Source organism: Rhinolophus sinicus, chromosome 16 (assembly GCF_057876585.1).
Source record: "Rhinolophus sinicus isolate RSI-liver-muscle chromosome 16, RSI-T2T, whole genome shotgun sequence".
NCBI lineage: Eukaryota > Metazoa > Chordata > Mammalia > Chiroptera > Rhinolophidae > Rhinolophus > Rhinolophus sinicus.
Genome location: NC_142516.1, coordinates 84,138,158 through 84,163,451, shown reverse-complemented (window position 1 = coordinate 84,163,451; position 25,294 = coordinate 84,138,158). Strand labels below are relative to the sequence as shown.

The window sequence follows — 25,294 nt, the reverse complement described above, 5'->3', positions numbered from 1 at the left end:
CCTTCTTTTGAGTCTAGGTGGGCTCTGTTGTTTTGACCTATAGAATATAGTGGAAATGACTCAGCCAATTGCTGGGCTAGGCCTTAAGAGACTGGCAGCTTTTGCTTCCTGCTCCTGAAGCCTGTGTCCCTACCGTAAGGAAACCCACAGGCACTGAGTGAGTGTGCCATCTTAGAAGTGGATCCACCAGCTGAGCCACTCCAGTGACACTACATGGAATAGAAATGAGCAGTTCCTACTGAGTCCTGAATAATTGCTTATTTGTGAGCAAAATAAATGAATGGGATGACTTATCATACAGCAAGAGATAAGAAGGTATAAATGTAACACAACATGAGAAGGTGGAACATTTGGATTATTTATCCTGCTAAGTGACTTTCCATTCTCCCTGAAATCTGAAGTCTTAGAAACACAGGAATGACTCTTCAGCTACTCAGTTCCTTGGACCTTGTTTATTAAAAAATGTATGTACTGAGGACCCACTATGTGCTAGACACGGTTCTAGGCAGTGGGGACTTAATCGTTAACCAGAAGACATTCCAGCCCTTATTAAATGGATATTCAATCAAGATATAAACCAATATATTCTTAATGTCAGATATACACTTTATGGCTCAATGATACTCCCTTGGGATTGTCTATATAATGCAATTTTGTACAGATCCCAGTTTCATAAGAGGTTTATCTTTCATTCCAGTCAGGTTGATTTAACAAGGTATTAAATCTGCTTCCCTATATGGACTTAGGGTCCTGACTCCTGACTGTCTACATACCTTTTAGGCACTTGGACTTTTCATAAATCTCTGGTTTAAGTAGAATTTTGGGATTGATGAGCCTGCCTCTATCAATTCCTGGAGGCCAAGGACAGAAAAACTCTGTATTTTGCATCCCTTTCTGGTCCTCACAGAACTCTCCCATGATGTTGGTGGAAAATATCCTGCAGTTCAGTAAGTTATTCATCAGAATGCAAGTACAGAACTCAAGTTTGACTTGTGTTCAACCTCTTAAACAAAAAACACAAAGTGGAGGTAAGATGTAGTTGATACAATCAGAAATAAATATTTTAGGTAGCCTATAATTCACACAAAGCCTGATTTGAAAAACACAAGTGTCTGACTCAAAAGGCTTTATGTAAATCTTAGATCAGAAGATGCCATTAGTTATTGGGGATGGAGGGCAAAGAGATTATATACAAAAAATATTTCTTGAGGGACTATTTTGTGCTTTATTAAAAAAAAGTTCAGGTTAATATTTTTTGAAGTAATTGGTCCTAAGGAAGAAATACAGGAAATCCACAGAAAAAGATAGCAACCAGAATGATATCAGCCAGCTTTTGTATACTCCTTCACTCTGACTTCTTGTCCACTAAAAATATTTTCTAGTTTATCCAATTTCCATAGGTGAGTCAGTCTTGTTCACAATCAGTATCAAAAGCAATAATGATGACACTTTATTTTGGTTTCACTCTCCTTTTGGCATCTTTATGTTTCTTCCGACAATCCTAGAAAAACAAAATCAAACGCCTTTTAAAAAAATAAATGTAAATTATTTTCAAGTCGTTCAGTAACTATAAAGTAAAATTTAGGATTATTCAGTATCAAGGTAGTGGAAACCACTTTGGAGATGCTCAGACTATTTAGACTTTAGCTTTAAGTGTTTACAATGGGAACTCCAATGCAGTCTTTCAAAAGTCTCATGATTTCCTGATACGTAGTGAGCGTGGCTGAAACTTGGGACCAGTAACGCAATTCAGCAAGTCTTCAATCTTCTCACCTGTACCACGTATGTTGGATTAAATACCTCAAAGTTTTAATACTTCGGCATTATAATTCTCAGTGTTTAAATCATATTCTCAGTTGTCATCCTTTCTGTCTTAAGTTTCATACCTTATTCCCATATTCTTACACAAGGCAAATATTAATACAAAGATAACATCGTATCTATTTTAGGAGATAATCAATATGAAGATACAGTTACTCACCATACGCAAGTTGTTTGTTCTGGCCTCCCAAGAATTCCTGCTAATATTACCTCCCATTCCACTCCAGAATAAGTCAAAGCCTAATAGGGGAAAATCAAGAAAGACAAGGCAGCAAATACCAAAAAACACAATATTCTAGTGCTGGCATTATCAAGGTCTTCAATTCTAGTTAAGACCTCCCCCCATCAATTTACGCTAATTAAAAAACATTTTAGTTTTTTTTTTTTTACGAAACGAAAATGTAGAACCACTAGGATTTTACTGTCTATAAACCATTTACTATTACGTAACTTGGTTTATGCTTGTACTAGGCTTTAAGAAATGAGTTCACCAACAGCCTCAGAGTTGTTATTATTTTTTTTTAAATTGGGGACTGTTGGGGAACAGTGTGTTTTTCCAGGGCCCATCAGCTCCAAGTCAAGTCGTTGTCCTTCAATCTAGTTGTGGAGGGCACAGCTCACTGGCCCATGCGGGACTTGAACTGGCAACCCTGTTGTTAAGAGGTTGCTGCGCTCTAACCAACTGAGCCATCCAGCCGTCCCCAGCCTCAGTTTTCACATGAACTTTTAGAGTACTGAAAACAGGAGTTTTTGTCTGGCATCTAAGCAAGTCCTCGAAGCAAAACAAGCCCTTGAAGATAATGAGTGAGGGAGGTAGTGAGTGGGAACCCCTAGCCCCCCAGAGCTTTTCATGCCGACATACATCAGTCTAACAGAGGGGGCTAAACCACGTGACATTGTAAAGGGTCAGCATTTTTGCCAAATGATTACCTGTTCTGTACCTTTTAATCGAAAAATGGACTTACCATGAAGTCTTTCATCATTCTTACAGAAAAAGAACAATCTAGTAGTCTTTTTCTCCGGTAATGACACTCCTCTGTGGGGGGGGGGTGTGTATGGGGGGGGGGCGGTGGGGACACATGGGGGAGAGACAGAGAGAGAAATTGGCTGGTGAATTTCAATATTTAAGAAGAATGTTTACATTGAAAATATACTACTCCTTAAATATAGCTGCTCTGTATGTTGCTTATTTTGCTCTGAGTTAAGGTGCCCCCACGTTCTCTCTTCAACCTTCTTCTCTTCTACTTGTACTTGTTTAAGTACAAGCTCTGTCTTCTCCATACTGGTTGCTGATACTCTCACTCTACCGCTGCCACCCCGTCTGCCAGTGTTTCCCACGGGGTAGCACCCAGTCAGCTGCTGCATCCTCTTGGCAGACCAGGGACTTCAGTGTCAGGCTTCCTTCCCTGTACCACATCACCACCCCCATCCCGTGATATCCAAATCTCAAGAAAAGGAAACATGCTCCCCATTACAGAAAGCCTACAGAACTCTCTAAATGAGCTGATAGAATAGTCTTGAAAAGATAAACTTAGATACTTCAAGAATATTTCCAAAGCATGTCTAACTCAGATTTTACAAATTATGAAGTGTACCTGTACAGAAACAAACTGCTTACCCAGGGCTGGGCATTCTGTCATCTGTTTCTTCAGTAACATCTTCCCCTTCTGAACTGCTGTCTTGGAAACGAGGGGCTCTCTGCCAGGCAGTCTTAGCAGGATTCACTGTCTCAACTCTATATGTCTCTATATTGTCATGACAATGAAAGAAGACGGGATTGTAACCAACAACCAAGCATTTCTCAACACACTCATTTGATTCCTTTCACCATGCATGCTTATCTCTAAATTTCCAGTATCTTAATCATTAATTAAAAACAGGTAGTATCTTTTAAGCTTTTCAAATATTAATTGAGAGAAGCTACTATATAATATTTTGGCATTGCTAGGGTGATCTGATAAGGAATATAGTAACACTGTAAAAAGATACAAAAACTAAAGGTTTATAAATGGGCAACATAGTTAAAAAAAAGCAGAAATAAAATGTGGCACTGTGCTAGCATGAGAAGCCTAAAATATAACACAATGTAGTGAAATCAGTTTTCCCTCCTGCTTATTCATAAATGAGAGAAGGTACATATGTTTACAGTTTCAATTTCCAAAACCTCTTTCTAGAACTGCTAAAAAAAAATTTGTAAGATGTGGATGATCATCTCACGAGTCCCAGAGTGTCCCAAGTGCTTAAAGCACGTCCCCCAGATTGCTGAATTTTCTTAGTACTCATTTCAAGACCAATTTCTCACAGTTGGCTCTGTTATTAGAATTATCGCCAATATCCAAATCACACCAACTCTGCTCCACAGGTTAGGACTTAACTTTGTACTCAAATGGACAGCACAGGAAAGACAAGGTAAGGAGTGATATATTGTGTCTTATTTAGGACAATGCTTGAAAAACTCCTAGATTTTTGTGGCTCCTGCTGGAATACTACAGAGCTGAGATTTAATACTTATCTGCTAAACACCGATGCCCTTTTACCAGCTGATCTTTAAAGTAGAATCCACTGTAGGTGTGCTTATATTGTCCTGTAGAGGCATACCCTGCTTTTTGTAATGAAGTTCCAGGAAAGCTGCACTTGCATTCTGAACACTAGGTGAAGAGCAGCCTTTGAAGGACCAGGTGTTTTTAACTTTTGGCCCATGTTGGCCTTCAGAGGTAACCCTCCTGAAATGGAATGCAAAACTGTACATGCTGGAGTTGGTGCTTTTCGCTAGGTTCTGGCAAATGTCCAAGGATGAAGTTAGAAAACAACTGGCATTTCTATGACATAGCATATTTGTACAAAGCCAAGGTTACCTATTTCTTCCTTTCCCCTATCATACAGAAGTCATGGCTTCTCCAAATACATTTAAGATATGAAGCTATTCAAATATACTATACTTACTATACTTCTTCATGACTATTTCTTTCTACTCAACAGAAGGGATACTGTACATCATTCTCCAGCTTCTAGAAGCTGGCACCCTTAAAACAAAATACTGAATCTCATATTGTTTACCTAGGTGGAAGGAAGAATCTGCTCTTCAGCTAATGTTAGATCATTACATTTAATGTAGACTCAATCAAAATTGAGTTTAAACTTTCTGGAATGAAAAAGTTAAAAAAAAAAAAAGTACCTTCCTTTGCATCTCTGGCGTCTAAATGAAAAAAGGAGAATGTGAACTCGCTAGGCTGCTGGGCCCCGGTCACCAGAGTGGGAGGGTCATGGACTTCCTCGGCTTTCTCTCCACCACAGTCCTCATTCCAGGGCATGTCTTCCTTTTCACTGGTATCTTTCATAGTTTGGAATATTTCTTTTAAATCCGTAGCAATGTTATAATACATTTCTTTAGACACCTCAGGTAGCTTCTCAGCTTCCTCTCTCTTCTTCTTTCGCTTTGCTTTACTGCATTCACAGACATGTGCATCACAACAAAACAGTCAATTTTTGGAAAATTTCCAGAAATCAAGAAAGGAAAATACCTTGGATAACTTTAATTCCATCCTTCCAACAAGCAGTAGGATCCACATATAAAACTCTACTCATAAAAGCAGAATCTTGATCAATAAGTTTCTTATACACAAAACTATCTCAAACAGCTCCAAGTATTAAATATGATACTCTCCTATCTCTATCCTCTAAACTAAAATTCAGAAATTACTCCTAAGATACTAGCTTTGAGTAAGAAAAAAAAAATCACTTCACAACATTGTGCCTCAGTTTCCTCATCTGCAAAATGAATGCAATAAATCAGGTGACTTCTAAGCCCTTCCCAGGTTCTAAAATTCTTTAATTTTATAAAACCGGCATAAAAGGATTTAGTCATAGTTCAGTTTTAGAAATGAATTATAAATATGCTAAGTCTAGTTTGTTTTGGAATGAAAATTTTATATTACCATAAACCTGCTCTATATTTAGGAATATGCTTTTCTCTTTGATCTTAGATAAAAAGTTACGTGGCAGTTTCTAATATCAAGTTTTTAGCTAATAAAAGATTAAAATCCTTTTTCTTATTAGAGTTGACAGCATATATATTGTTGAGTAATATTTGGCCAAAATTCTGTGTTCTCTAAAATGATGAGATGTCCTAAATGATCATCTTATTGGTGGAGACTATTTCACAGTGATAACTTTTCTATACTTCATTAAATAAACCAATTTGGCTAGGATTTAAGGCAGATATGCCTCCCCTGGAAGCAAACTCTGTAATACCTGGTGTTCTTTAGACAGTTCCAAGGGATTGTCACTGAGCTATGATGTAGTGGATATCAAAGTGGTCCAAAGATCCTCTGATACTTCTTTACGCAGTGGAATGAATTCCCCCAATCCTGGAGTGTGGGCTGGGCTTAGTGATCTCTTGAACCAGCACAGGAAAGCAGATGTAATGGTGTGTGACTCCTGACACTAGAGTTAGAGAATGCACTCTGGCTTTTTCCTTGCTCTCACCTTCTTCTGGATCACTGGAGCAGCTGCCATGTTGTGAGGGCACTCCAACAGCCAAATGGAGAGGCCAACGAGGCAAGGAACTGAGGCCTCCTACCAATGGTCACATGCACACACCACCTTGTAAGCAGATCTCAAGCCTTCAGAGACTGCAACCTTTTGAGACCCTGACCAGAACCACCTAAAGAAGGTGCTCCCAAATTCTTGACTCATGGAAACTTTGAGATAATAAATATTTGTGGTTTTAAGGTGCTAAGTTTTGGACAATTTATTATGCATCAATAGATAACTAATATACCCTAGATGGAAATAAAAACTAGTATGTTGAACAAAATACCTCCTACTTATGTACCATGTTCAATGTGGATTATCCTAAAACTCATATGAAACTTCTATATTGCAGGGAATATTTATGTTACTTCTACTTTGGTCTGATATTGATTCTTTTTTAAAAAACCTTTAATTTTGGAACGATTTTGGAATTACAGAAAATTTGCAAAGATAGTACAGTGTTCCCAAATAACCTTCACTTAGTTTCCTCTCATGGTAGCATCCTATATAACTATGATAGAATTGTGGAAACTAAAAGATTAACGTTGTTACATTCCTATTAGCTAAATGCAAACATCATATTCTCATTTTACCAGTTTCTCCACAATGTCTTTTTTGTTCCAGGAGCTAATTCAGGATAACACATTGCCTTTAGTGATTTTAACAGCAGGAAAATGAAGGTGGTTAAACCAGGTGAAGTGACTGGTTGCTCCATATATATGGCCTACTTATCAAACTAACAGGATAGCCCTAACTCCTGGCACCTGTAAATATTATTATACCTTAGTGGGAAACAGGGTCTTTGTAGAATAGTTAAGGGCCTTGGAACAAAGAGATTACCCAGCACTATCCAGGTAGGCCCTAAATGCAATCAAAAGTGTCCTTATAATAGATACAAAGATGACATCCACAGAGAAGAGAGGAGGTCATGTGAAGATGGAGGCAGAGACTGAAGAAAAGCAGCTGGAAGCCAGGGAATGCCATGGACTGTTGGCAGTCTCCTGAAGCTAAGAGAGAGGCGTGAAATGGATTTTTCCCTGAATCTCTGGAAGGAACGCAGCCCTTCCAATAAACTTGATTTCAGAGTCCTAGCCTCCAAAACTGTGAGAAAATAATTTCTGTGGTTTTAAACCACCAAGTTTGTGGTAATCTGTTACAGCAGCTAATATAAATAGCTAATATAAGAAACTAATGTAAGTAGGAGGTGCCATAGTAGATTAGGAGCACATATTATCATTTATATGCATAAGATTCCTTTGTCAAAGTTAAGGCTCTCTCTACCATGTCCATAATTCCACTCTAACTGCTCCCTCCCTAGTCTTAAACTAAATACAGTGGAGACCAATGGATGGGATATTGGTTACTATCTACTCTTCTCATTATCCAAAATGAGATTAATTCATACGATCCTGCTACTAAAAGAAGTAGCTTGATTTACCTTTCTTTTGGTTTATCATCTCTTTTTCTTTCATAAGTGGCATGGTCATGCTTTGTTGGATCATAGTGTATGATGTCCCTATGTAAAAAAAGGAATGATAAATTGGAAGAGATAAATCAGAACACACATGCAAAATGTTAATAGCAAATTATAATTCAACATCAGAATGATTCTAATTTTGAGCAAGGCAAAGCTACACAACATCAAAAATGAGTATTAGGATCTCATTAGAAACAATCACATTTTAAATTGTCTAGTTTTGAGTTTCTCCGGATTTTTCTGTCAATATTAAAATTCATTTTAAACATACTAAAATAATTTAAGATTAGTTTCTTGAAGTTGAATCACTGGGTCAAAGGTAAATATATTTTTAAGGGTCTGATACTATTGCCACTGCCCTCCCCAGGAAATTTAAAATGGCCTAGTTTTAAACTGGCAAAGGAAAGCAGGGTGGGACGGGATAGAACATAAATCATACTTGAATTTCTTAGCAGCTGCTGCTGGTCCTTTGTTTGCAGGACCTCGTAGGCTGGCGCGCAGGACACTTTGTACAACGCCCAGGGCTTTCAGCTTTTCTGCAGCAAGCTCTTCCTCCTCAGTGGTCGTCTTCTCATTTACCTCTTAGAGGGAACGATCATTAGCAATCTCTAGGCAAACGTACTTAAGAAGTCTCAATCATCAAATATTTATTAATCACCTAAATATGTGCAAAGCACATTAAGATAGGAAGAAAAGTTAAACCTCATTTTCCTAAGCTCCCTACCCCCAGGCCCTCAATGCCACAGTGAATCAATCCAGAAGATGCATGACAAGCAAATAAGTCCCATTTTTATTTCTAATTATAAAAATTGAATCTGGATTTAATGGCTTTCAGTGGCAGTCTAACAGTTTTTAATGTAAAGACTGACAAAGACTAATTACAAAACAAATGATTATAGACTCATTTTTTTACCTTCTAAAAATGTGAAAAATTAAATTACATGTAAATCTAAAAGTGAAAGATAGTAATTTTACGGACTATTAATATGTATTAGTAGACAGTTGTTTCTGCTTTTGATTCAGTAATATTGCGGGAAAGAGCCATAGGCCTATCCACACAGGGTATCATAGAAGCCTGTAAGCTGTTATCCTCAACTACTAGAAAAAGACAAATACCAGAGAATAAAGTTAAACAGCTAGTTTGGATTACAATTGAAAAGAAGTCTAAGCCTTAAAAACCCTTTCAATATAGCACAGGATATGAACCAAGCAACAGAAGCCGGCACAAAATGCTGATTTGAACAAGTTCTCTACAGAGATGCTCCCGCAGTTCCTAAGGTTTCAAAGGAGGTAAAGATTATGTTCAATTAGATCAAGAAATGCTTTATAAACCAGGTAGACTATAAGGGAGGAAAGACAAAGTGGATTCCCTGAGGTGGGAGGAGAGCCTGGCAGGTGTAGGAAACAAAATAAACATGTACGTTAAAGAAAGTACAGAAGAGTTTTATACTGCAGTAGGTTGAGCCATATGAACTACTAATATTCAACAACTTTTGACTTCAAAAATGGCGGGCAATTTCAATTTTAATCTAATAATGACCACTAGGAGCAGAACTTATACCAAAGGGCTCACGGTGTTTGTAGGCTGGCCATGCTGCTTACTTGCAAGAGTCTTTGCAATTCACAAAAAAATTGAGCCGTGGGAAGGAAAGACACAAAAGAGAGAGGTTCCATGTCTGAGTACCTAAGAATGGAAGTACCATCAACAGAAATAGAAGGGTCCAAAGGAGATGAAATTCAATTTGGGAGTTTTAACACGGGCCCAAGAACACCTGTGAGAAATATCCATCCGGCACTCAGAAAAGAATGGCTGGAGCTCAGCAGAACAGTCAGGAGCCAAGACGACCCCAATTTGGAAAATATCCACATATAAGAGAAGACTAAAGCCACAAGAACTTAAAAGAACCTTGAGAAGAGCCTACCTCTGGAGGGAAAGGGAAAATCAGGAATCAAGAAGAAGAAAACCAGGATATCATGGTATAATGAAGCCAAGAAGGGAAAGAGAACATTCAAGAAGAGATGGTCAACAGTGACAAACAGTATGGGCAGGCTGAAGAGGGTGAAGCTTGAGAAAATGCCCCTGCATTTGGTGAACTGGTTACTCACAGCTCTGAGGGACACATACCAGAATTTGGAAGGACAGACCAAGTGGCAGAAGTTAGGAAAGTAACCTCTAAATGCAGCTCTAAACGGAGTCTATATTCCCAAGGTTCTGTCCATTCCTATGTTTCAAACATGGAATTTTGGGTGACAAGCTCTGAAACATAAGTTCATATGGATCCTAGAGAATTTACTCTTTGAACCTGAGCTTCTGGAAATGTACAATACACATGATAATCATCTCAAAGAATTGAGAGCGTCAAATCACAGACTGTATGTATTTTCAATAAAAAGTCAACGGCTTCTGAATTAGATGCAATTTTCTTTTTTTTTTTCATTTCAAGTTTAAAACTAAAAAAAAAGAAGGGAGTGGCAACTTGAAAACTGGCAGGGCTGAAGAAATGGCTTTTGGACCTCTGAGAGCAGATTTCGTAGAAAGAGGGAAGGGACTAGAAGAAATGTGAGAAAGGGGGGAACGGGATGTATAAATCGAGGGATTAAGATGCAGGTTAGGTGAACTCAGGAAGGAGATAAAAAGAGATGTAAAGAAAAGAGAAGTTCTGAGACTGGAGAGGGAAGCAAGGAGCTCACTGGAGGATAAGAGTAAAAGGTCTTGTAGAGGAAGTTTAGAATCACTGCTACAAAAAAAGCTAAAGGAAGTCAAAGAGTAGAATTAGCATGCGTCTGATAGCATCGTTACTGTTAGATATACCCTAAGCAGGATGAATTCAAGTAGAGTAGCATTCAACAGCATATTGCTTTTTAAAAACCTGCACCAGCACACAAAGAAGGGAAGCTGAAGACTCTCTTGTAGAAGGCCAAGTGTGACTTACCTGTGTTCCATGGACTCACCTGGACCTCCCAATCTACTGCTAGGCAGGGACCACCTTTTCTCTTATGCCAGAGATAGAATGGAGGAAGATGGTGCCTCTGGTGGATGCTATCTATTCCTGTCCTCTTTGGCAGCTTCAACTAATTTAAATTTTCTAAATAAGTTACTATGTACAAACAAACTCAGGCAGTACTGAGTAAGCGAAGCAATGGATTATAAGCTCCACAATTCACTGTCTTGGGGTGTAGAGTTTCTCCATGTGTTAAGTGACGCAGCTAAACTAGGTGACTTTTCAGGATGTCCCAGCTCTGACATCAGGACTGTTTGGACAATGAGGCATTTACCTTCTTGTTCCTCTTCACTGTCACTTTCTAGAAATCGGGAGTCCATGCGAAATCTGTCATCAGTGGCAAAATGAGACTGCAAGTCCATGAGCTCAAAGACAAAACACACACACAAGTAAAGGCCACATTCCCAAGAAATTGCTTCTAAAGAAGACCCCCCAAGTGCCCTCCCACACCTCGAAACTCCAATTGCTGTCTGCATATCCTCACCTACCCATGAACCAATCAGAACAGGTTGTGCAGGACTTACTCCCAAAATAAATAAACAATGGTGTATGTCAAGGTCGGCCTGCATTTACCTAGACTGATGGACTATGTCAAAAAATAAGGACACATTGCAAGTTTTATTATTTTCAGTCTTCACTAACCTTCTTTCCAGATCTACCCTCAAACTGAGGTTTAATTCTGAACCTGCTACTGTCGTCTTCGGAATCAGATTCCTCACCATCACTGCTGTCGAACAGCTTCCCAGATGCTGCAGCCAAGGACTCCTGTTACACAGATGAAGACAGAAACATTTATTAAAAACTGAGGCAATCAGTGTTTTCTTCATGTCATCTTCTCCTCACGTTTAAGAACGAACAACCCAGATGCATCTCCCAGGAAAGGGTGGATGGTGGTGAGAACAGAAACTCCCGACTCAGGGATATCTACTTGGCCTCTTAGTGCACTGGTCCAGAGGCTCCCACATAGCCTGAATGCGGGAGGGGGGTCAGGATAGTTATTACATATGTGAGAATACTTTCTGCAGGATTTCACTAATACTGATGTCACTGTCCGATGATGTGGAGGATAGGTGCATGCGGGAGAAAATCTCAAAGGTCCTGTAGGCTCTGGGTGGGCTGGAATCTCCTCACAGCGCCTGGAAGGCTATACGTTGAGCCTGGCAGTTGTGGGCATGTCTTGGTATGTGAAAGGCAGAACTGGATCTGCAACCACAGAGGAATGCCCACACAGACAATCTGAACTTCTTACTTTCACTGGTTTCTCTCCCAGATGGCTTTGCTCCCAAGTGGCTGTCTCCACTGTCTCACTTTCACTGTCGGAACCAAAGATGACGTGTGTTGGTTTGTCCTCTGGATGATCGTCCTAGAGCATTATATCAAAAGCATTACATCTTAAGACAACCCCCCGGCTCCTTTCCCTGCCAAGTCTACTTCTCATCCTCTTTTCTTGTCTAGTCGATGCCACTGTCCACTTATTTTCCCAAGACAGACACTTGTGACTTCTCTTTCTTTGCATATCCAGTTGATCGCCAAGTCCCATCAAATGGACCTTCTTGGTAACTTTTCTGTCTATTCCCACTGTTACCATCTTGGTTCTGGCTCATGACCTCCCAAAGGCTGACTCTGGTTCCAGATTTGCCCCAATTCGATCTGTTGTTTGTCGTGGCCTGAACAATGGTTTCCCAGAGCTTGGCAAACTTTTTCTGTAAAGGACCAGAGAGTAACTATTTTAGGCTTTGTGGTCTTGGTCCTGTATTCCTTTTTTAAAATGCTTTAAAACATAAAAACCATTCTTAGCTTGGAGGCTATACCAACATGGGCTGGATGGCCTGGGAGCTGTAGTTTGCCAATGCCTGTTCCAACATACACACAACCAGCCTTCATTTTCTTGCTTAAAGCTCTTCATTCTTCTCAGTCTTAAGACTATGTCTAAACTCCGTAGCCTCTTCACAACTCCCCCTACTTACCTCTGTAGCCTCATTTCTTGCTACCCCATACTGTATACATCCCAGTCACACTGACTGGAAATACTCACTTCGCCTTTCCTCTCCCTTCGCACGCTTTGACCTCTGCCGACCAGTTCACTGACCCGTCACACCAGACTCTGTTCAGGCTGAGGAAGGCCCTACCCCATCCTCCCGACCAACCTGGTGTTCCTCCCATGTGCTGCCAGGGCTCAGGGGCATACTTGTCTCTTGGTCAGTGGCACTGAACTGTTCCCTTCTGCTCACCATACTATGAGCTAATAACCACCTGCGGCGGGGACCGTGAGCCTCGGTCCTCATTCTGTAAACCCAACACTTATTGAAGGCCTGGAACCTCCTAGGTACTGAGCAGTTGTTTAAAGAATGAATAAAGCTCATTATAGTAAATCTTGGGATATAAATCACTTGGGAAATGATTTATATGTAAATTCAGACATCAACTATACCACTTCTAGTTTCTAAAGGAAATTATGAAAAAAACGTTAGATAAAAACAAATGAAAATGTTTTATAAATAGTTTAATCTCACTTCCTTTGGGATATACTAAACATATACGGTGATAAAAACTTCTAACTCAATGACTCAGCACATGGAAATGGTGGGTGCTAAGATACTAACCTCTGAAGGGGCACACCTGCCTTCATGGGAAGGGAAGAATGAAATTTGAGAGCTCTTGTTAAACCCATAGACTGCAGACACTTACCAGATTTGCCAGAGCATCATGAACCAGCTTCTTCTGCAGTGCTTTTGCCTTCTGCCTCGCCGCTAAGGCTGCCAGACGCTTCTGGTTATCCTCAGCGTGCCTGGCCTCAGCATTAACACCTGATGAACCACCAAGAGAACGTGGGATGTCAGCTTCACCTCCCTGAGACTGTCTCCTGGAGACCTCTGGTGACTTCTCAGGGGCCACGTGGCTGTTTAGATCAGGCCTCTTTTCAGAGCCTTCTCCCATCTTTGTGCTCCTGTGGCAACAGTCTTCATCAAAGGGAGTCTCTACACCAAGACTTAAAGATTTCTTATCTTTTAATGGCAACAGACTAGAAACAGAATTTCTACTTCCCTTTCCTGAACTGCCAGGCAACACCACTTTTTGATCCTGGTTCTGAGAAGTGGACTGTCTCTTTTGAGGCCAGATATGATTTGGGTCATCTGCTTCTTTTGTACATTGGGAAGGAGTCAGTTTGCTTGATGAGCCATTAGCATATGGAAACCCCATTTCCATGGACACACTAGTGGGATCCTCAAGTTTCAAGGAATTCTGATTTTTATTCATATTGTTAGAGGCAACACTCTCTTTCAAGGATTTTTTCACTGATTTCTTCCCATAGAGACAGCCTACTCCCTTGAATGCCTGGAATTTTGGCTTTAAGTTGTTTTCCTTTTGTTTCTGTTTCCCAGGGGTATTCTCTTCTCCCTTGAAAAGGGAAGCCAAAATCTCCTCAGGATGAATACACTGTTGACCTCTGTGGAGGCCACCAGAACTCCTGTGGAGGCTCTTGGAGGCTCTGTGACACTTGGCGGTGATTTCCCAGCCATTACTCTCAGTATCTTCTTTTGGAGCCTCCAGGTCACCACCAGCCAACTGTGCCAAATCAGCTAAAGTGAGAGTCACAGAAAGACAGTTTTTCATCATGGCATTATACTCATCTTCCCCAGACTCGGCTGATTCTGACACAGACTCAGTGTCTTCACTGCTACTAGAGTCGGACAGAGATTTATGACTAAGACACTTCACTCTATGACTGCTGGCTAGCTCTACGTTGGTTTTTTTGGGTAGTTTAATATAATGATCAGAAAGTTCACAGTTTTTCCTATTTTTGAAAGAAATTTTCTTATGCATAGGCTTTTCCATTTGTGAAAATTCTGTACTATTTTTGACTTTACCAGCATTTTTTTTCATTGCAATGATTTCATCTGTATCTCCTGAGTCATAGTTGCAATCATTTCCCACATTATCTTCACTATCAAGGCAAGAAATGTTATTTTTGATGCCTAAACCTGTTAAAGAACAAGTTTTGTGAACACCTGATTTGAAATCATCCCTTACAACTTCAAAGGGATCATTTCCAGACTCATTTGTTAAGGACCATGCAGTTCTCTCTCTGTTTTCCTCTCTTGCAATCATTAGTCTTAATTCATCTTCAGAATCAAGATCATCACCAGACATGCTGTTTTTGCTCCCGGTAGTTTCCAGGCCAGAAGTCTGAAAAAATGCATGTTTAACTTTCTGATTATCAGAATCAGGTGCATGAGGTAACTTAGGAGCAAAGGGGTTATTAGGTATTTCTTGTATGGCCTGTTGCTGTGTCATGTGTGGACTCTCCACTATTACCCTACTGGGTCTTGGTCTCACAGCCACAGACACAGTGGAACCCTCATCCTTCTGCGCTTGTATTATCTTCTTGGGAGGGCTGTAAAAGTCAGAAAACTCTCCTCGTCGTTTCTTACTCATAGGATCATTCCCTCCTTCCAGTTCCCAAGTGAGGTTAGATATAGGGACGACATTTGTGAAATCCTCCCCTATTTTCTTTAAGTTGTGGCAGTATTTTGATGGATCATATTTCATGATGTTACCAAAGTCAAGGAACAAAACAAAGGCACTAGGTTTTAGGAAAATCTGTCAATCTGGTGAATCAAAAGGAATAGTTTAATTTTACCCTCAGTTTCCTATCCAATAAAATGAGAATTTCACTGGATGACCTCAGGGGCTTTGGAATTGAGCTGTCTTTCCAGAGTTAAAACAAAGCACCATCACTATTAACTGGCAGAATATCTACTTGAATATAGATATTATAGTAATCGGATTCAGATTACATTCTAGGTATAGAGGCCCCATGACTATTGTATATAAATCCAAGAAATCCATCCACTGAATTGATGCTGTAAAGCAGAGTAGAGGGGCACCCCCAGAGGGAAACAGCTGGACACTGCATGTCCTCAAGTTTCAAATTCTTTTGGCCATTTCTGCCTTCTCAATGCTGGCCTATCCTAGCTCCGATTCTCCTAGCTCAATAACCTCTGTTTCACATTGTACTCACTCTCTGCAGAAGTCTTTATTATAGGTTGGTGCAAAAGTAATTGCGGGTTAAAAAGGTTAAAAATAATTGCAAAAAGCGCAATTACTTTTGCACCAACCTAATAGAAAGCTATTACTTCTTTACCAGGCCTGTTCTGTTGCTGATATTATCCAGAAAGATTCTAGCTAATGTCTATACTGTGATGACAGCTGGCATTTGCTGATTTCCTAAAACATACAAATAGTCAAGTAGAGTTGCTGTAAGTTATCACTCCTGAAAGTTTCTTTGTTCACTTAGTAACTACTGAATATATGCCAAGTATGTGAGATGTGCCCGTGTCCACTGTCTCTCAGCTTCACACTTCCCTTCAACATTCTCCTCTGCTGTTAGTGGCTGCCATTGGTGGGAAGCCTGCAGGTAGAGCAGTAGCAGATGTGGCCAGGGCTCGAGGCCTGTGGCATAGAAGCCACAAGCAATGAGGACACACCTGTCTACTTGTCTAGCCCCAGGCTGGCAGCAGTTTGCTGCATTTATTCATCTTTGGACAACCAATCAACTTCTAGCTCCTCCTGCACTTTTTAAACTAACTGCATATATTCTATGCCCTCTGTTTGAAATACGTGGAACTGCTTCTGCTTCTCTGACTGACACACACTGTAAGAGCTAAAGGATGCACAAGCTGTACCCTCTGCCCAGAAGTTCATGACACTAGGAATTCAAGGTCTTAGACAATTTGACCTCATTTTCTCAAGGGAACAGGTGTCTGAATTTGCTTATCCTGGGTTCCAAACTATTTCTCCACCCACCTGCTTGTCTACATATTTCTATCTACTAATTTCCTTTTTCTTGGAATCTTTCCTATCACTTTTCTATTAATGTGAAAACTACTCCATTTTCTCTACAGCCTACCTTACCAATGGCCCCATGTTCACTTGCCCTACTTTAGCTCTTTTAGCAATGACTTTGAATCCATGAGAGGAAGCACATACAATAAGTGAAAAGGCTTCTCTGACAATCATCATTTGTATTACTCACTTGTATAAAACCTTGTTACATTCTCTTATTATTCTCTTAATTTTTCTATACATGTAGGCAGGTAGATCTTACCTTGCCTAGAAATTAGGAACATAAAACTGTTAAACATCTAAAGATTTCCTGACAGAGGCAGGGAAATTCTAAAGTAGGAATTAAACTTTTGCAATTAGCCATCACTGTGGTAAATAATAATTACTCTAAAAACCCAATTGCAAAGGATATTTTATGTTTATGTTGATTCTTTAGGTGAAGGACAGGTAAGACTCTTCCAAATTTACTCACAACCCAATTCTAAAAGAAAAACAATATATTTACTAGATGTGTCACAAATGGAAAACATTCACCACATTGCATAAATGTAACTTTTTAAAATATTGAACACACAGTTGGCCATGATTACTGTTGGGTTTACTTTCCTGATAAGGAAACATAAGTTCTCAAAAAGAAGTTATGAGGAAAGTAAAAAGAAGGAAAACTGGGGCAGCAACCGATCCCATATAAACACATAGGATGCTACACAAAAAACACCAGTTGTTAGTGATGTCAGCAGCATGGTGGCATGTAGGACGTCCAGGTCTCCCCCTGAAATTACAAGTTGGACAGCTGTAATTCAATAAAGGATTCCCTGCTCAACACACAAATGCATCCTAGGGACGCATCTACCATTACAGCAGAGCCTGGTAGAGGCAGCTGAGACACCCGAGGCAGAGTAGTGTGGCTGGTGGCTTCTGGATGCAGGAAAGTGATGCCGGGAACACAGACCAGGAGACCCATAGCCTGCCACATATCACCATGGAAGTGGTACCCTACAACAAAGGCGACGGAGTTAGAAAAAGGATGGCAACCTCCTTGGGGATCATGGGGTGTTTTCAATGGCTGAGGCAACACCAACACACAGAGATCCTGAAAGCTCTAGGAGTGCAGGTAAGAGAAAACAAAAAAAGTGTACTTCACTGCCACCTACTGGGAAAAAAAAGAGACAACTATCAACCTGATAAACAGGAGTCATATACTTAAAACAGATTTCCTTCCCACAAATGCCCAGGCAGAGAAATAATTCACAAGCACAATGAATAATCAAGGTAACAAGGGAGCTCAGAAACAAAATGAAAAATATCCAGAAAATAAACTTAAAGGCACAGAAGACGATGATTTAAATGACCTAAAATTCAAGACTACGTTCTGCAAAAACTTAATGATATACAGAAAAACTGAGAAAAGCAATTCAAGAAAGTCAGAAATAAAATCAATGAACAAAAGGAGTACTTCACCAAAGAGAGTGAAAGTATAAAAAAAAAACACAAACAAAAATCCAGAAATTCTGGAGGTGAAGAACTCAGTAAGTGAGATGAAGAATGAACTAGCGAACTTAGGAAATAGAGCAGACCAGATGGATGAAAGAATCAGTGACACAGAAGATAGAAATCTAGAAATGACTAGGTGGAAAGAGCAAGAGAATTGAAAATAAAAAACATGAAAGAACTGAATGAGAACCATGTGATCTATTCGAAAGAGCAATATAATAATGGGTATACCAGAAGGAGAAGAGCAGGAGAAGGGCACAGAGAGCCTATTCAAACAAATAGTTGAGAACTTCCCAACTCCATGGAAAGAACTAGATTCTCAAACCCAAAAAGCTAACAGAAAACCTGATTATCTCAATCCCAAAAGGCCTTTTCCAGGGCACATCATAGTAAAACTGTCAAAAATTAATGACAAGGAAAGAGTTTTCAAGGCAGCCAGGGAAAAGAAGACAGTAACCTACAAACCCCCATTAGATCATCATCGGATTTTTCAGCAGAAATCCTACCAGCTAGGAGAGTGGAATCAAATATTCAAAATATTGAAAGAGAGAAATCAACAGAGAAGAACAATTTATCCATCAAAGTTATCCTTTAGATATGAAGGAGAAATAAAGGCTTTTTTAGACAAAAAGCAGCTGACGAAATTTACCATAATACCTGTATTACATAAAACAAATGTTAAAAGGTGCTCTTCTACCTGAAAGAAAAAGACAAAGGGATACAAAAATGTGAGTTCACTAACAGACAGGAAATTGCAACCCTTTTTCAGAACGGTATTAAACACTTAAATATAAAGGTTAAAGGAGGTAAAAACATTAAAAAAGAAGACAACAGCTCCTGCAATTTGGAAATGAACTCACAGCGTAAAAAGGGATAATTTGTGACACAAAAATATAAGAGAGGAGAGGGTAAAGGACTGAACTTGCTCAGGACAATGGAGATAAGCTACAATCAGAAGAGAAAGTACTGCATACATGAAACTGTCTTTTGCATAAACCTAATAATAACTATAAAAGAAAAATCAAGACCTGAGATACATAAAATAAAAAAAGAAGAAATGGAGAAAACTATTAGAGAATATCACCGAACTAATATAACTGAAACACAAAAGAAATGAAACAATGGAGACACAGAGCTACTAGAAAACAAAAGATAGAATGGCATCAGAAAATCCTCATCTATCAATACTCACCCTAAATGTAAATGGACTGAACTCACCAATAAAAAGGCAGGATGGGTCAAAAAAACAAAACCCAACTATATGTTCCCTTCAGGGAGATACATCTCAGCTGCAAGGACAAACACTGCCTCAAAGTGAAGGGGTGGAAAATAATACTCCAATCAAATTGCAGAGAAAAGTGGGTGCAGCTGTACTTAAATCTGACAAAATAGATTTCAAGACAGAAAGGTAACAAAAGACAAATATGAACATTTTACAATAAAAGAGACAATACATCAACATGACATAACTTCTTAAATATATATGCACCCAACCAGGGAGCACCAAAATATGTAAAGCAACTACTAACAAAACTAAAAGGAGATACTGACAAAAACACAATTATATAGCAGGGGACCTAAATACTCCATTGACAGCTATAGACAGATCATCCAAACACCAAATTAATAAGGAAATACTGGTCTTAAATGACACATTATTCCAAATGAACATAATTGATATTTACAGTTTCACCCCAGAACATTGTAACATACATTGTTCTCTAGTGCACATGATACATTTTCAAGGATAGGCCATATGTTGGGATACAAAACTAGCCTCAACAAATTTAAGCCTGAAATCATATCAAACACATTCTCTGATGACAATGCTTTGAAATTGGAAACCAACTGCAAAAAGCAGGAAAAACCGCAAATGTGTAGAGATTAAACAACATGCTACTAAACAATGACTGTGTCAAAGAAGAAATAAAAGAGATCAAGATACATACAGACGAATGAGAATAACAATACAGCATATAAAATTTTGGGGATACAGCAAAAGCAGTAATAAGAGGGATGCTTATGTCATTATAGGCTTACTTCAAAGAACAAGAAAAATGTCAAATAAATAACCTAACATTTCACCTTAAAGAACTAGAAAAGAATAAATGAAGCACAAAGTTAGTAGACGGTAGGAAATAATAAAAATTAGAGCAGAATTAAATGAAATAGAGAACAAAAAGACAACAGAAAAAATTAATGCAACAAAGAGCTGGTTCATTGAAAAGATAAAAACTTGACAAACCTCTGGCCAGGAAAAAAAGAGAAAAGACACAAACAAAATCAGAAATGAAAGAGGAGAGGTTACAAAGGACAGCACAGAAAAACAAAGGGCTATAAAAGAATACTATGAAAGGCTATACACCACCAAATTAAACAACCTAGAAAAAATGGAAAAGTTCATAGAAATTTGTAAACTGCCTAGATTGAATCATGAAAAACTGGAAAATTTAAATAGACTAATCAACAGTAATGAAATTGAAACAGTCCTCAAAAACCTCCCCAAAATTAAAAGTCCAGGACCACATGGCTTCACTTGTGAATTTTACTAAACATTCAAAGATTTAATACCTATCCTCTCAAGCTCTTCCGAAAAATTGAAGAGACAGTACTTCCTAACTAATTTTATGAGGGCAAAATTACCCTGATACCCAAATCTGGCAAGGACAACACAAAAAAAGAAAATTATAGACCAATATCTCTGATGAATATAGGTGCAAAAATCCTAAACAAAAGACTAGCAAATAGAATACAACAATACATGAAAAAGATTATACATCATGATCAATTGGAGTTCAATCCAGGGGTACAAGCATGGTTCAACATACACAAATCGACCAATGTGATGCAGCACATAAACAAAATAAAAAATAAAAATTATATGATATCAATAGATGCAGAAAAAGCATTTGACAAGAAACAACATCCATTTATGATTAAAACACTCAATAAAATGGGTATAGAAGGAAAGTACCTCAACATAATAAAGGCCACATATGACAAACCCTCAGCTAATATCATATTCAATGGGGAAAAACCGAAAGCTTTTCTTCGAAGATCAGGAACAACACAAAACGCCCTCTCTCACCACTGTTATTTAACAAAGTATTGAAAGTCCCAACCCAGAACAATAAGGCAAAATAAATAAATAAAAAGCATCCAAATTGGGGATGAAGAAGTTAAATTGTCACTTTTCGTAGATGACATGATTCTTTATATAGAAAATCCCAAAGATGCCACCAAAAAACGATTAGAAAAATAAACAAATACAGTAAAGTTGCAAGATTCAAAATCAATGTACAAAAATCCATTGTGTTCCTATATACCAACATGACATTTCAGAAAAAGAAACGAACAAATTCCTTTTGCAATTGCAACAAAAAGAATAAAATATCTAGGAATAAATTTAACAAAGGATCTGAAGGACTTATACACTGAAAACTACTAGACATTTTTCAACGAAACTGAAGACACAAAGAAATGAGAAAACATTTCATGTTCATGGATTGGAAGAATCAACATAGTAAAATGGCCGTATTACCCAAAGCAATATTCAGATTTAATGCAATTCCCATAAAAATAATGGCATTTTTTAAAGAAATGGAACAAAAAATCATCAGGTTTGTATGCAATCACAAAAGACCCAGAAAAGCCAAAGCAATTCTGAGAAAGAAGAACAAGGCTGGAGGTATCACATTCCTTAACTTCAAATACTACAAAGCGACAATAATCAACACAGCATGGTTTCGGAAAAAAAGAAAAAAAAAAAAAAAGAGATACACAGACCAATGGAACAGAACTGAGAGTACAGAAGGAAACCCCCAAGTATATGGGCAACTAATTTTCGACAAAGGAGCCAAAAATATGCAATGAAGAAAGAAAAGCCTCTTTGGTAGTAAATGGCGCTGGGAAATTGGAAAGCCATGTGCGAAAGAATTGGAAAACCATGTGTGAAACTAGACTGCTATTCGACACCATATGCAACTCAAAATGAATCAAAGACTTAATATGAGACCTGAAACAATAAAATACATACAAAAAAACACAAAGGTACTAAACTTATGGATCTTGGTCTTAAAGAGACTTTTAAGAACTTGACCCCAAAGGCAAGGGAAATAAAAGCAATAATAAATGGGACTGTATCAAACTAAAAAGCTTCTGTACAGCAAAAGAAACCATCCACAAAACAAAGAGGCAACCTACAGAATGGGAGAAGATAATTGCAAACAATACCTCCCAAAAGGGGATAATGTCCAAAATATATAAATAACTCATGCAACTCAACAAAAAAACCAAACAATCCAATTAAAAAATGGGCAGAGGACCTGAACTGACACTTCTACCAAGGAGACATATAAATGGCCAACAGATAGCATATGAAAAGATGCTCTGCTTCACTAGCTACCATGTTTCCCCCAAAATAAGACCTAGCCGGACAACTAGATCTAATGTGTGTTTTGGAGCAAAAATTAATATAAGACCAGGTCTTATGTTATATAAGACCCGCTCTTATTTTACTATAAGGTCTTATAGTAAGGTCACACACACACACATTTTTGCTCCAAAAGATGCATTAGAGCTGATTGTCCGGCTAGGTCTTATTTTCGGGGAAGCATGGCATTAGGGAAATACAAATCAAAACCACAATGAGATACCACCCCACACCTGTTAGAATGGCTATTATCAACAAGACAAGAAATAACAAGTGTTGGAGAGTCTGTGGAGAAGAAGGAACCCTCATACATTGCTGGTGGGAATGTAATTTGGTACAGCCACTATGGAAAACAGTATGGAGGTTCCTCGAAAAATTATGAATAGAAGTATCTTATGACCCAACAATCCCTCTTCTGGGTATCTACCCCAAAAATTTAAAAACATATGTTGGTAAAAATATAATTACCCCTATGTTCATTGCAGCATTATTCATGGTAGCCAAGATACAGTAACAATCTAAGTGTCCTTTGATGGACGACTGCATAAAGATGTGGTACATACAAATGAGGGAATACTGCTAAGCCATAAGAAAAGATGAAATACTGCCATTTGCCAGATCTTGAGATTATCATGTTATGCGAAATAAGTCAGATGGAAAAGGACAAGAACCATATGACTTCACTCACATGTGGGATGTAAAACTGAAAGCCAACAAATTAACAAACAAAACAAAGAAACGAACTCATAGACACAAACAGTATGAAGGCTACCGAAGGGTAAGGGGGTTTGGGGGAGGATGAAGAGGGTAAACGGGGTCCAATATGGGAATGGAGGGAGACTAGACTTTGGGTGGTGAGCACGCAGTGCAATGTACAGATGATGTATTATAGAAATGTACACTTGAAACATACAATGTTATTAACCAATGTCACCCCAATAAACTTCATGAAAACCCAAAACAAAATACCAGATGTTAAAAAGGCAAACCTGGGTACTCCCTGACTTCCTCACCACCTAGTTCCCTTGGGAGACCCACCTCTATTTCAGTTTTGGTTTTTCTCTCTGTAAAATGGGGTGAACAGTGCTTACCCAAGAGTTGTAAATGCACTTTAAAAACCATAAAGCACTATCTGTGTTAAAAAGCAACTGCTTTAGACAAGACACCCAGTCACGTGGTCTTAGGAGTCGGTTCCTCGCCTAGTCAGGTTGCCAGAGGAGACTCACTTTGTGCCCTGGTACTTCTGTCCCTGGCACAGCTTTCACATGGAAATCCACCACTCCCATCTTTTCTAACAATTTGGGGTTGCCTATTGTTGATTTTTCTTTCTTTACTCTGGCTTCTTGTCTCTCTTGTGCCAATCTGAATCAAAGAGAAAATATAAATACAAGAGTTAAAATAACTAACCACACTATTAACGGTGCTTTTGTTTTGCTTTTAACACTATAATGCTGTTTAACTTTACAGTCGTCATTTAGCGTCTCTCAACTTTCCCCTTCAACTTGTGTACTTTTGGCATTTTGTCCCTTCTCGATGCCTTCAGTTCTCCTCATGAGGAGGAGGTGTCTTCAGAGCCCAATCTGCCAAGTCTTGACTATGTCTATACTCATAATGAAGAAAATGCAGAGTGCCATGTCAACCTTTTGATTCAAACTCCACCACCTTCTTTAGGCCTGTACAACTGTGCTGAACAATTCTCGCTGGCTTCTCTGCCTCTGGTCTGTCTCCTTTACACTCTATCTTCCAGAATGCCTGTCAGATTTCTTCTCCTCAGGCACACCTGTGGATACCTCATGGCGGTAGCACTGTATTCTCACCCTTCTCTGGACTGGGGTCCCAGTTCCTGCACACAGTAGGCACTCAAATGCTGCTGAATGAAAGTCTCCTGACTACCCTGTTCAGAGGTTTCCAACTGAAGAACAAAATCAGATCCTCACCTTTCTCACCAGACCCCTCCCTCAAAACACGCCTCCAGTGGCTGCTTCCCACTTGCCTTAGATTTTATTTTTCCTTGTACCAATGCCTTGGTCTAGAACAATCTTATCAATGATCCTGGATGCTCCATCTGTACATTCTTAAAATGCTTTCTGTTTTGAAAGTTCCCAAACTTACATAATCTTCCCTCCCTGAGAATACCATTAGGGTCTTAAAATGCTCTAATAGTTGTTACAACCTTTTGTTCTTAAGTCACTTGCCTAATGAATCTTATGTTTACCATACAGGCACTTCCTGTTATTTCATACTTTTGTATGACACTAGCATTAATAGTCAAAAACAACACAAGCAACTTGGTAGTATCTGTTAAACTTCTAAATGTATATAACCCCATGACACAGCACTCGCCCCCTTGCTGATGTCAACTCCAGAGAAAACCTTGCACAATGGAGAAGCCATCCTCAAGGGCCATCTATTATCATGAAGACATGGAAACAGCCTAAATGTTCATCAGTGGGGGATGGCCAACTACACTGTAGTATAGCTATTTTCCCAAACGTTACTAAACAGTCAATATGAAAAGGGGGAAAGACCTACATCACCACAAAAGATTGTGTCAAAAAAGATGAAATAGGCATCAATTTTTAAGGCTAAGAACATTACATTATGTAAATACATTGCATTATTGTTTTTGGTGGGGTTGGGTTGTGAGGAGTCACAGCTGAGAGGCATTTTAGCTCTACTTGTCATGTT

The 25,294-nt window shown here is 38.9% G+C and overlaps 1 protein-coding gene across 5 annotated transcripts in view; it reads right to left on the bottom strand.

Annotated features, from left to right (window-relative positions):
• Positions 1–1,111: 1,111 nt before the first annotated feature.
• Positions 1,112–25,294, bottom strand: part of NOL8 (nucleolar protein 8) — a 28,180-nt gene continuing 3,997 nt past the window's right edge. For 3 of the 5 annotated variants that reach the window (XM_088793044.1, XM_019713820.3, XM_088793045.1), the window contains 13 exons: positions 23,833–23,968; positions 17,093–17,161; positions 13,522–15,387; positions 12,083–12,196; positions 11,476–11,598; positions 11,108–11,198; positions 8,271–8,412; positions 7,793–7,870; positions 4,997–5,265; positions 3,440–3,566; positions 2,787–2,857; positions 1,982–2,061; positions 1,112–1,501 (listed from right to left, as the gene is read on the bottom strand). In XM_088793044.1, the coding sequence (XP_088649170.1) occupies positions 1,451–1,501; positions 1,982–2,061; positions 2,787–2,857; positions 3,440–3,566; positions 4,997–5,265; positions 7,793–7,870; positions 8,271–8,412; positions 11,108–11,198; positions 11,476–11,598; positions 12,083–12,196; positions 13,522–15,387; positions 17,093–17,161; positions 23,833–23,968 (3,217 nt within the window). In that variant the 3' untranslated portion in view covers positions 1,112–1,450. The remainder of the gene's footprint in view (positions 1,502–1,981; positions 2,062–2,786; positions 2,858–3,439; positions 3,567–4,996; positions 5,266–7,792; positions 7,871–8,270; positions 8,413–11,107; positions 11,199–11,475; positions 11,599–12,082; positions 12,197–13,521; positions 15,388–17,092; positions 17,162–23,832; positions 23,969–25,294) is intronic. The other 2 variants (XM_074330161.2, XM_088793046.1) reach the window with 1 other exon arrangement.